The sequence below is a fragment of the Fundulus heteroclitus genome, chromosome 13 (assembly GCF_011125445.2).
Source record: "Fundulus heteroclitus isolate FHET01 chromosome 13, MU-UCD_Fhet_4.1, whole genome shotgun sequence".
NCBI classification, from domain to species: domain Eukaryota; kingdom Metazoa; phylum Chordata; class Actinopteri; order Cyprinodontiformes; family Fundulidae; genus Fundulus; species Fundulus heteroclitus.
Window position 1 is genome coordinate 5769141 of NC_046373.1, and position 13651 is coordinate 5782791.

Sequence of the window (13651 nt, forward strand, 5' to 3'; positions counted from 1 at the left end):
CCTCACCCAGAGTCCTGCTCTTGAAAGGTCAAACAGATTTCTAATGCCGGGTTAATTTCTTTGTCTTTGTTGACAATATCTGCTAATGAGCAGATTGTTACTGAAGTCTCAGCATCTGATTAAGAACGGTGTGGCAGGTACCCAATACGTTACCGGAAGGACCACATCCCCACGCAATCAAGATCAAGGTTGTTTTTTTTTTTTTTTTTTTTTTTTTTACCTGCTGCTTGTGGCTCTCCACAATCAAGCACATTCTTATGTTAACAGCAGATTGCAGAGGCAAAAATCAAGGGCCACCTGACCAGAACTGATGAGATGTCCATGTAGATTCTAGATCGGTTGTTGATGTTGCAGTTTAAAGGTTTTGCAATATCCACCACCCCAACTGTACATGTATATTTCAGAGGTTTATGTAATAGACCAACATAATTTAGTGTTAAACTGTGTCCGTTCATGTGACCAACTAGCGCATTTCCTGACAGTCATTTTATCAAAGATTCAATGGGGACTCCATTCCATTGAGATCATAGATTGAATACAGTTTTCTGAACAACCCACATGTAAACATGGCGAACTGGAATTCAACCCTCAATAAAACCTGTGTCCCCAACTAATTTCAATGGAAGTGCAGGATGTGAAACAGTCTAATTCCATATGTAGGTCGGACAATTAGCAAATAGAGCAAACCTGTGAGATTGGATGTCTTTAAAAACATAACTGTTCTGTGAAAAGCTGAGAGGTTTGGCAAACAGCAGCATTAATATTCAAGAGAAACCCAGCCAGGTCCAAGATAAGACTGTGCAGATGTTTAAAACCAGGTTAATCTAACCATCATTTGAAAGTGGCAAACGTGTGGCTCAACTGCAAACTTACCAAGAGCAGAGGTGGGTATAGTAGAACGATTCTTGATACATGGCTCACGATACAATACGATTCTCCATATAGCTCAGCTTGATTTGATTTGACTCCGACATCGATATTTATTACTTTCAAATTAATGCTCAGTCATTTTATCAACAAAACCAGCCAATTATATTAATGTTAAATTTATTGAACGCTGATATATTAACAGGAAAATAACGTGCATTTGGTTCAATGCATTTAACGTATTACACATGATTTAATGGATGAAGGGGCTTCTACAATCCTGTCTCCAATTCCACAAATTTGTCTCACTTGCACTTCCTCTCTGTGAACAGTAATGGCTAGCTGTAATAACACCCCCCTAGTGGTTGGGAGGTATATCGATATTGAAGGACAGAATATCGATATTAAATTGTTTTTAAAAACATCAAAATTAATCTTTGTATTGATTTTTATGCACAGCCCTAATATTCGTAGAACAGTGCAAAATACTTCCAATGACAGGATCTACTTTTAATCTTATGTTTAGTTGACCTCCAAATTGCTCAAGGAGCTCAGCAGATAGAAAACAACAAAGCTGGTGGTCAAACAAGCAGGTTAGCATACATTTTTACGCTTGCTGGTGTATTTTTTTTATTAAAACAAGCCTGTTCATTGTTCAATGAAGTTGCTCACGGTGGAGAGAGTCGTCCAAAGTTTTACTCTAGTAAGACAATAATATTACTCAAGTAAAAGTAAAAAGGTACAGTGTAAGGAAAGGGACTCCTAAAAGTACATTTTGTTCAAAAGGTTACACAGGTAAATGTAACTGAGCAGATGTAAGTAGTTTCCATTCAACTCTGACCAATACATGGCCATTCACCTAAACTGACAGGCCGGGAAGGGCAGCATTAATCGGAAAAGCAACCAAGAGGCCCTTGGCAACTTTGGGGGAGAAACAACGATCCAGAGCTCAGGTGGGGGAAACCTGACAGGAGGAATATTATTGGTGCATTCCACACAACTGGCCTTTATAAAAAAGGTGTCACACTTTTTAAAAAGCCATGTATACGTTTCCTTTCACTTCGCCAGTATGCACTACTTTGTGTTGTCGGGAAAAGGATAAGAAGAAACATCTGTCCGTGAACGAGTGAGGCTATATTTCCGTGCATATGTTTAGCTAGCATTTTGTTTCAGCAAATTTAAACGCAGCGGGTCCTGAGCTCAAAAAGCTGGTTATGTATCACGGCTGTCACTGCTCCACTTTCTCAATAGGGTTGTTGAGGCATGCTGGGTGGTTTATTAGAAGAAGCACTTTCAACAAGCTGTCATTGTGAGGGTGTTTGCTAATTTGTTGTGGATGGCGGGTATTTATCCATACACACCAAACACATGTCAGCGTGTAACTTGACAGACCTATGGCAACTTTCCAGCTCCAAACCCTTATGCCCTTGACCGATTTCCTACTCTGGCGCACAGAAGACTGACAAGGACGGGTTCGACTTCGGCTGGGAGTCGGTGATCAAAATTCAGTGGCAGTAAGATTCAGATACAGGTGTTGCGAGGAATAATGGGGGAAATAACTGCTCCAGCTGTTGCATCGACTCCGTCGGCTTTGAGTGGAAAAGACGACGTGCGTGGGAGCTACAGGAAGCAGATTTCACATTTTCTGGAAACAAAGTTCTGAATTTATTTAGCAGCATGCTACCGCTGAAACAGAAGCAGCAAATGCACATTGGCAATATAACTGGTCAAACTTTAATAGACTCCTCAGTCCCACATGTTAGATGACCATGAGGGTGGAAATTGCCTTTTTTTTCCCAATGAGTTTGAAAATTTGCATTTAGATAAGTCTTTTTGATTTCTTTATTCAGTCTTCTCATCCAATCTTGCCTACATGCTGTCGCCTTTTCTAATTCCCACCTTTTATTGTTCATTTATTCTTCTTTCCCTTTCTTCTTTTATTCTGTTTGTCCGCAATAATTCACAATCATTGCCTTTTCTTCCCAAAGATTGGGTCTCCTAGGCATCTGAGAAAGAGTAACATATTGTTGAATGCATTAGCCTGACTAATGTGATGCAATGTGCTTTCCAAGGTTAACTAATAACAGTGAATTGGCTTGTGTTTTGATTACAGTCATTTACTCAGCCTGACAAAATACTACATCAGCATTCAGTAAAAATGAAGTGAAACATTAACTGTGCACAATTACAGTTTAGAAACTGACAGAAAGGGGGGCTGGATTTTTAAGATTGTAGATCTGTGTAATTTTACGACATTTTGTAGGTTATCAGCACGCTTATAAAGTAGGGACGGAGCGGTACAGTGCAGAACAGATGTTCCTCTTTTCTGGCCAAAGCGCATTTGCCATGTTCTGTTTGATAAATCAGTGAACATGCCACCCAAAGTACTCTTTTAGTACAGTATCTTATTTATTGACCTGTAAACTGGCTTTTCTGAGCCTTTGTTAGACTCAACACAACATATTTATTTTTGCTTGTGTGGAGTCCCCAAAGCTAAGAGTTCAGCCAAACGAGAACACTTCCTCACTCACCAGATCTTCAAAGGTTAAACCCCTCCAACTCAAGCGGTTTCTTTTGCAGACTACTGTGACAGTTGGCGTATTTATCATTTCTTCACAAATAAAACAAATAATGAGCACTCAAACCGTCAGCCTTGTTCATCTCAGTTCTCATAAACACTTGTCTAATTGCCTGCCAAGCTATAACCCCTGGCTCTGGTAATGTCTTCTGCGTTGTTTATTTCAACATTTTATTTTAAAATGTACCTTTGCGTTCTTCACAAAAGAACACTTGAACATTTTTTTTTTTGCTCGGTTGTGCCGCACCGTAAATAGGACACGCACATTCGTTTGATAAAACAAAATCCCATTTGGCTTTTACAGCAGTATCATTAAAAGCTCAAGACATTATATTTATTTTAAATTCATCTGTGTCACATTAATGGCAGTGTCTAGTAAGATGGGAATCGCTTCGTTAAGTAATAATGGGTACTTGAGGTTACCTTTTGGCATGAACATCTTATGACTTTAAAGGCCTCTAATGATGCATTAGAACCATTCCTTTTTTAATGGGTGACATGATTATACAACTTCAATGGATTTTAAAATAAGAAGCGTTAACACTACTCTTCTTTTCAGCAATTGGTAAAGCTCAGTTCAATTGGCTGGATTCTTGCCACAGACCCCACTTTTCATTGTGGACAGTAACACTTGTTCTATTTGCTTCCGGTTTATGACAGCCTTAAGTCTCGGTGGATCTTGGGTTGCTCCTGAATAAATCAAACAATTGCTCATCATCTGAGTTTGACGATTTAGGTTCCATGGTTGATATTTGAAAAAAGATCATATTAAAATGCCATTAAATCCTATTTTGGGATGGATTATGTGGGCATAGAATATGCACGAACTATGGTTAAAAGCCAGCTTAGTGCCAGAGGGCCTAGCACTTTATTACTTTTACTAATGCAGGTGGGGTTTATGTAAGTATAGGAGTCTCAATGCATTATTTTGAACCTGTGTGGACATGTGATGTCACCTTAAACCCCACCAAAACAAAGAAAAAAAAAATCTAATGTATGATTGATAAAAATACTCATGGCTATATGTAAAGTTTACATTGCCAAGGTACACTACGTACTATGCAACATACTTTGCCACAAGTATTCACCCACTCATATAAATAATCTAAATCAGATGTTGTAGTCACTTCCATGGCCACAGGTGTATGAAATCAAGCCCCTAGGCATGCATACTTTTTCTACAAACATTATTGGAAGAATGGGAGTTTGGTGAGGATGACCTTGACTGCCCTGCACCCGATAGAAGACCTTTGGGAGGAATTAGAGCAGAAACCGAGAGCCAGCCTTTCTCGTCTACCATCAGTGTTTGAACTCCTAAATGTGCTTCAGGAAGACTGGTAAGGGTGGACCAACGTCACATTGACCACTATGGGTTAAGATTGGGACGCCACTTAAGTTCACATGCATGTTATGGCAGGTGAGTGAATACTTTTGGCAATATACAACAGCATAAAATGTCTGATTTGCAATCTTTTAATAAAGGCATCCACTACTCTCAATCAGATCAGGCAGACTGCATATTAACACCAGCTTTAAACAATTAAACAGATCATACTAAAGAATGAAACAAGTCAGTACTGTTGGTTATATGAATGCGTCCGCTAAACCAGGACTATAGTCTAGAAAAGCTACGTGGATCCCTTACGGGGTGTACTAAGAAAACATGAGTAACCAGCGCATCATGTGAGCTTGCATGGTGCCACGTTAAAGCGGGTGAAATTAATTCCCTTACCGAATGCTACAGAAAGTGACACATTTTCAACAAACTCCTCTGTAGGATGAGGTCAAAAAGAAACATGCACCTTGCAATGAAATTCCTGCAGCTTTATGTTCACATGTAACAAGAGATGACAGAAATATATGCGTATAAATCTTCGCCAGATCACGGGGCCCACCTATAGCTCTGCCTGTGTCAGCAGCAAGTCTCAGGGTTTGTTAGGATCCTAACAAAGTAGATTAAATAGATAGAACCAAGACAAGATATTATTTAATCCCCAGCCATGCCAAGAATTACTGACTGCTAACCAATTGCATTTAGATGTTAGGTTTACGACCGGTATAATGCTGTGATGGTGAAACAAAGGAGGAGTCGATACTTGTGGGACTGCAGTTATATGGAAAGGCTTTTCTTTTTCTATGTAAAGAGTAATACATACATGTAGCTCTATACTAAACAAATACTATATTTTCAATGATGCTAAAGTAGCTCTATATGCATTTTAATGAGCCTGGGTAGAACGTAACCTTTTGTCTGCAGAGCTATCAATATATTTTAATGGCTACTTCTATTGATGCTCTTGCTGTCGATGCAGCGAATAAACACAAATGTGCCAGAGGTGTAAGTCAAACACTGCGTCTACCCAGAGAAGTGCTCATCCTCCCCGATCCTTCTTCACATGGTTGGGCGATCAGATCAGAAACTTCAATGTATTTTTTGTGATTGACAGACACAAAGTAGTGCATGATGGCGAAGCTGAAAGGTAATTATGTACTTTTTCCACTAGTACATTAAAGTGGTTCAAGATGAAACTCTGTAGAAGTTTAAAGGAGGGTTATGTTAATAATATCACAGACTAAATTCAATGCATCCATCCCTATTTATCTGTGCAGCTTTCAATGGGTCTCTATATCTGACAGGACAGGAAGAGTATCAATCAATCAAAAAGCTCCTGGTAAATCTGGAGGAGCTACATAGAGGCACATCTTAATTATACAAATATGTTGGTAAAATAACTATAAGTCATGATCTCCAAAAATTTGTCCTTAATAATATAGTGCCCCAAAGAAAGCTAGCGTTAGTTCTTATGCTCCACTTATCTGGAAAAAAACTTCCAGAAAACTGTAAAAGTGCTGAAAGCCTGAGTTCCTTTAAATCAAGATTAAAAACACATTTGTAGGATTGCCTTTGACTGTTCTAGTTAAATTGTTTTACTGAAACATCATTAGTTCAACTTTGTAGTCCAACTGTTTTTAATGTTTGCTTTTAGTTTCTATTCTCCCATGTTCTATTTTGTTTCTACATTTTATTACTACTTGCTGTTTTATTTTCCTATATTTTAATAATGTAAAGCACTTTGCATTGTCTCTGTACTGCAATGTGCTATACAAATAAATTTGCCTTGCCTTGCCTAGCGTTAAAAGTAATCCATAAAAAAAAGTAACATTTGCAGTTTGCCACAACCCACGAATGAGACACAATAGAAGCTGCTTTGGTCAAATAAAAGCATAATGTAACCTTTTGGCTCACGTGCAAATGGCTAGCTGTGCTTGAAAGCCTAACAATGCACATGACCCAGATCACGCTAACCTCATGCTAAAACACTTTGGTGGTAGTGACATGCTTTGGGACAGGGAAGCTGCCCACAATGGTGAGAAGATGGATGAAGCAAATTACAAGGCAAGATGAGGAACAGCTAATAAAAGGCTGCAGAACAATTGAGTCAGAGGTTCACCTTTGTGCTATAATGGCCTAGTCAAAGTCCAGACCTGAATCCAACAAACTGTCCAGACTCAAACTAACTAACTGTCCACTGAATCAAACCGCTTCATTGGGTAAATTAAATTGTCTAGCCTGTAGATAAACTAGTAGAGACTTACTTGTTTGGTAAGACAACAGCTGAATGCGTCGGCATATCACATTCCTTTTATTTACAGTATTTCACCACTTTATGCTGTTCTTTTATAATTCCCAGTGAAATGAGGTCATGAAAACAGAAATAAGCTCAAGTGGTAAGAACATTTTGCAAGGCCCTGTGCACTGATGGCAGTAGAAAGTGGCGCTAAATACCTGTGTGCGCTCCAGACAGTGAGCTCAGAACACGGGAATGTTGCGTCGGTCCGTCATAAACCTCCACTATGTCGTTCAGAGCAGTCTGGAAGAAGGCGAACTGACTGAAGACCACTGGGAAAGAGACACGGACAGAGCGGAGGCAAAAGATGAGAAATGAACTGAAGGCATTGCCTTCAATGCTTCCAGTTTCTTTGAAACGACGAGGGAAATTCATAAAAATAGTGTTCTGCTTTAGCCAGATTTAAAAGAAGGCTATCAACACCAATTTCAATCACGTTGCCCTCCTTAAAGCAGGGAGGATTACGCTGGCAGCGATGATAATAAAACCAAAAAAACTGACATTACAAGTGGGATCAGGAAACCTGTCTGGGTTTGATGGCCCGTCAGTGACAGCCGGTCTGATGTGTCGCTAAAACTCCACTGCAGAGCTTTCAGCGTTTCAGCCGACTTGCTATGCTGGTCTTCCTTTAACAGTAGTCAGGTTTTTTACAGTCAATCAATGTCTGTGTTTTTTTTTTTTTTTATGTGTGATCAATGATGCTCAGGTAAAAGAGAAAGAAGCAGAGTGAGGGATACAGAACAGACCTACTTTTTTAAACCTACTTTTTTATGGGGGAGGGGGGCTAGCATTAGGAGTCATTTTCTAGTTTTAAATATTTTTCTTGGACATTTTCCATCATCGCCGTCGAGAAGATGAAACTGCTGGTCGCCAGTGACACCCGTCCAGTCATCTGCACCGAGTAAAATAACCTATTATTAGCCCGGTGTACGCGTCTAATGAGAAGCTGCAAGAATGAAGGCAAAAGCTTTTGCTTCTCCGCACGACAAAGTGAGCTGCCTTGGGCTTTGCCGTCATTATCCAGGAGAATGCAAATGTGAATTTTAATCATTTCCAGTTTTTTTCCCTCTCGCTTTCTCTCACCATGACCTCACTGAGCGAAATACGCCGATGATTGGGTTTAAGGGAGGCACACGGACACCTAAAGACTTCAGCGTTCACAAGACAGGGGCGAAATAAACCCAAAGTCAAAAACAAGCCGGTGCTTTATTTTTGGGGAGGGGGGTAATTTAACCATGACAGGAGCTTTTTCCCAAAAGAGACAGGAGGCTGATAACTCATTAAAAAGCCTGTGGTTAGAGAAAAGGTAGAAAGAGATACTGAAAAAAAACAGAGCGAGCACAAACAGTCTGCCGGTGACAGCAATGCAGAGAGACGTCCAGGGCGAGTAAGTGAAGGACATTTTGAATTTACTCATTTGAGCTGTACTCTCCATTGTCTTGCTGTCTGAATAATTTGATGCTTCTGTAGTATCAGATAAGATATTGGAAGGAAAGGGACGACCTTTAAGATGGAAATGCCAAAAAGGAGTGAAACTCGAGAAAATATGAATCTTCCAGGTGGCAATTATTTTTTTTTGTCCCCCTCTCTGTTTGTGTGTAGGTGTGTGTGAGAGATAAACATAGTGAATATCCAGTGTGCTGCGTGATGAAAGTACTGCGAAAAAACCCCAAAAAAAAAAACAGACATGAGTCCTGTCAGTCACTATGTGCTTTTACCATGAGCAGAATAAAAATGGGTAGATGCATTCAACAAACCCACCCAAGAGTAGCAGCTTGATTGGAAGAGAAGAGACAGCGACTGTCTGAGCTTTTAACGTATTCAGATACAGGGCAAAATAATGTTTTCCTTGTTGTTTTTTTTTTTTTTTTTTTTTTTTTTTTAGCAGGGAGAAAATAAAATGGAAATTAGTAAGGCAGTTGAATATAGCTTGGGTCTATTCACAGCTTCCTGGGGTTGCTGGATGATTTTATTTAAAACAAATACAAATAACCCACTTTACAGACACTTGGATAGACACACACAATTGAAAGAAACGCACTCATCCTTGGCTTACCGTAATCCTTGGGCACCACTACGGAGTACATGCAGGTTCGAGAACTGCTATAGTTGCCAGGGTAACCAGGAGACAGGACCACTCCCTCTAATCCAGAGTACTGTCCACCGCACGGTGCTGCGGAGAAACACAAGGACGAGACGTGAAGCGAGCCCATAGAGCGGGACTAGGCCGACACAGAAGGGAGGTCTGAAGCTAACGGGGGGAAGGTTCCAGTTCTACTCCTCCCCCCTCCATAGTCTCTGTTCCATCATCCCTAAATTACTTTTCTTGTGTGATTGGGGTTTGGATGGAAGATGTCCCTGGTGGTTGCAACAGTGAAATTGCCATGTTTTCCAAGTGTCCATCTGGGTTAGCGCTGGGTGTGATGAGAGTCTCCTCTCCAGCTTTAAGCCCCCCTGAAAATGCCCTGTGCGAGCGCGGACCTTTTGTAGGGAAGCTGCAGAGGGGCGTATCAATGACTGTGAAGACGACTGAGAGGTTCCTTCGCTTCAGCTAACAAACTGGTGTTGCAAATAGAATTTTCCTCCGAATACGAAAAGTCTAGGATGTCTGTAGGAAGCACGATCGCAAGGCCACTGCCGACTTCTCGCGACCCTGGCTTAGCTGTGTGCTTATACAGGCTGCTCTGGGGCTGCAGCAGCGGTGTTCTCCTATTCCTGCTTCTTTTGTCTGGTAACAAAACAATTGTAGAGAACTACCACTGCTTCTGTGCTGCCTTGTATGGGATGCCAGTAATTTCAAAATGCTTTTGTTGTATCGGGGTTTTTGGGCCCAGTACACAACGATCTAGGATGAGAGCTCGCCATGCTGTCGTCCCTTACGTCATAATGGAGCTACTTTGTCCTCTACAAAAAAAGTGTCTACAGCGGGTAAATAAAAAGAAATCAAAGAAAAGTAGTCCGCAAAAAGGGAACTTTACTCCATATAAAATTATCCCAGCAGTTTTCTGTTGAAAATGGCTGATTATGTTTTGGAGGGCAATTGTAAAGACTTCGTTTTTTTTTTTTTTTTTTTCAACAAAAAAATATGTTTTTGAATACAAATTTACATCAACCGTTCAAAGGAACTGAACTTGTATTCAGAGATTTACCTTTACTTTGCAGCAGACTAACATTGTTTGGACTAATAAACCTTTTTGTATTACTTCGCGTAGCATTCTCGTTTTCTGACAAACTGCATTTTGAGTTTTCATTAGCTGTAAGCCAAAATCACCAACACAAAAAACGAGAAACGCCATGTCTCATTCTGTTTGTAATACAACCTATACACATTTATTTGTTATAAACCCTAATTTTCATGAGTAACATATGTGAGATCTGGTTATCAATTACAAACGTGATATCGGCACTTTTTGAACTGAATCAGTGGAAGATTTACAACTTTAATAACGCAACATTTCAATGACCTTTTCGTTTATTTAGATGTGCCTGCGTGTGAGTGGGTTTTGCTTTTGTGCCCACTGAGCAGTTATTTCACCCGACACACAGAGTCAGAAGCAGGATCCATGCTGTCAGGGTATCTTTCACCTGCTTCCCGGGGGGGTTTATGTGCCGCATGTGGTAAGTTGTGTCACAGGAATATCAGAGAGTGACACAGAGTTCCTCTGAGTGTTAGAGGAAGATATGCAAATGAAGGTGCTCTTCGGAAACTTCAGATTAAATTAAAACTCCACCTGGATATATCTTCATAAAACCCACACAGCTCTGCAAATATGTACCTGCAGGACATCTCTGGGTAGAAAAGCAACACGCGATGGTTTAACCGTATGAATGTTTACGTGTGACCAATCTCTGAGCGCAGACGCGGTTTGCGCTCCAAACAATCAACTCCAGATGTCAGTGTTTACCCATGCAGATGGGCTTGGGCTTGTTCCAGCTCGGCTTGCCGTCTCCCCCCATGATGCAAGTGAGCGTTGGGTCTCCCTCTAGGGTGTAGCCCCTGTCGCAGTGGTAGGTGACAGTGGAGCCCAGCTTGAGATCGGTGCCCACCCGCGTACCGTTGCGCACCAGGCCGGGTTCGAAGCAAGACTCCCTGGGGTTTTCTGCGGAGAGAAGAAAAGCTGTGGAAATCCTGTGACATATGGAATTATGTAGTTTTCAATGAAAAAAAAAAAAAAAAACGATTTGTGCAGCAAGCCGCACCAGATACGCTGGAATATAAAATGGTGTTTGGCCCGAGGTTATTGAGACACTTGGATTTCAAAGTCTTTGACTTTTTGGCTCTTTCCCCCGTTTTATGCAACTGCGCGCTGTCCGGTTTTCGGTAAATATATCTCAATGGCTGCCACTTTCTCTCCAGCCCTTGACGGTGGCCTCTCATCTGTGGGTACCGGGGTATGTACGCTTGTGAAAACAGACAGGCGGCTGATTGAAAGTGGCGTGGCTCTGGCCCAAGGTCTGCTGACTGTACACAACCGCCTCTCAAGCAACATTTCTCTGTGCTCTTAACTTGAGAAGACAATGCACATACGCAAGCTTTCTTTATCAAACGCACGCACACATACATGCCTACCCTGCCAAACTTCCTACTCGCACGCTCGGCACCTAACCACATATCAATCACCAACCCCTCAGGTCGTAAGATAGATGTCTCGCCTAATTTAGCAGCGCATTATTCTAGGTGGGAAAATGTGCGTGTGAGATGCAGCCTGTCAATTTGGCACACTTCACACCCTTACAGCTAAGGCAAACATAGGGAAGATGCCTGAAGTCATTTAGTTCACTCCTAAACACAGCGGGTTCTGTTCTTGGAGCAAACTTTATTGTTTGATGAGTTGACACGCAAGACAGAAGGCGAGTCAAAAGTTTCCTGTTGTCGGGGGGGAAAATTTCACTTAAAAACATACACCTGACAAGAATATGCAAAACAGTCTGTCAATAAGCTGATAAACAAGAGTTTCAAATAGAAAACATGAGAGCAAACAGTAACTCGTCACTGGGATGTCAGTAAAGATGAAAATAGATATTTAAAAAAGTCAATTGACTATGTGCTCCATGTCTGGCATTATTAACTCCATGTGAGGTTCACACAGCCCTTATGCGCTGTCACGACGAAGTATCGACGCTCTAAAGTTTTTCCACATTTTACGTTGGGGCCACGAACATCTCCGTGTTTCATTTGGATTTTGAGTGACAGGCTGACACAAAGGAGTGCATTGCACTGACGTGGAATGAAGAGGACACATGGTTTTCACAAATGCTTCAGGACGAGTAAGTTGGCCAGAGTTGATGGCTGGATGGATGGCATTAAATACAGGGCAATCCTGGAAGAAAACCTGGCAGAGGCTCCAAAAGAGTGATCGTAAACATTCAGCCAGAGCTCCAATGAAATGGTCTGTCTTGAGGTATGCGGCTGTGTTGGTCCAGTCAAAGCCCAGAACTATATACAATTGAGAATATGTGGCAAAATGGCTGACATCGGCTCTATGCTGGAAACAAGAATGGGCAAACATTTCAGCCTCCGGGCGTGTATACCTGGCATGCCACACCTTTCAGATTCCTACTTCGGTTCGACAAACTTTCCCTTCAACTTCATTAATGCTCTATTTTTGTTTTGTGTTTCTGTTATTTTTGTTATGTGTTTTCAACTAATGCAAAACATCCTAGTGATTTACACTGAACTTCGTGTCTGTGAAACGACAGTCTGAAAACGTTTGAGAGATAAAAGACAACCCGGGTAACTGTTGAACATCCAGAACTGTGTTGCATAAATCATTGGTAATTACATTGTAATGCTGGCCTGACCAATAAGTAACTGAGCTAAAGCATCAAGTCGCTGTTCTCTCTCCAAACCGACCCAAGAATCAAAGCCAAGCGTGTCTTTGTGCCATGTTGTTTCTCTGAAACTGAGGAGGTAATTTATGGATTATTTGGTTATGGTTCATTAGTGTGGAGAATTGGAAGTGGGGTGAAGCAGTTTTTCTGAGCAGCACACTGGGTCCATCTGCTCTTCCAGATTGGCCATACAATAATCACACACTGTATCACACACTGCAGTGAATATCAATGGCAGTGAGTTACAAAACGGGCTCTGCAACACACAGTCTCTCTCCTTTTTGGGGGGGCAGTTTGTAAATGAATTTCTGTGCTGTGTTGCAAAGACAGCGTTATCAAGTCTTTCAATTTGCCTATATAGACCGAAACCTTGTTAAACACCAACCAGCAAGCAGAGAACTTGAAGTCGATTTGGAATTGGTTGAATGTCCGATACCTTAAACAGCTCTAATTGAGACAGTGACTTAGGAAGATTTCACAGTGCTCCCTCCCTTCCTTAACAAAGATCGGCATCTGCGTATGCGTAAGGGGACGGTTTTTAACACTTCACCACTGAGGCATTCCCCTCATAAGGATGAGAAACCAGTGCAAAAAAACAAACAAACATTGATCTTCTGTGCTATGCTATGCTAGACTGACCCTCTTTCAAGGACTACCGTCATCACTTTGCAATAGATAAGCAGTACAGGATGCCTTCCATGACCGCATAAATCTAAACCTCCCCAAACAATGTGCTGCGGTCAGC

General features: G+C 41.2%; 1 protein-coding gene across 2 annotated transcripts in view; it reads right to left on the reverse strand.

Annotated features, from left to right (window-relative positions):
* The window catches only part of csmd2 (CUB and Sushi multiple domains 2), a 340637-nt gene that overhangs the window by 102040 nt on the left and 224946 nt on the right, over positions 1-13651 (reverse strand). For both annotated transcript variants that reach the window (XM_021322558.2, XM_036144950.1), the window contains 3 exons: positions 10980-11174; positions 9131-9247; positions 7233-7346 (listed from right to left, as the gene is read on the reverse strand). In XM_021322558.2, the coding sequence (XP_021178233.2) occupies positions 7233-7346; positions 9131-9247; positions 10980-11174 (426 nt within the window). The remainder of the gene's footprint in view (positions 1-7232; positions 7347-9130; positions 9248-10979; positions 11175-13651) is intronic.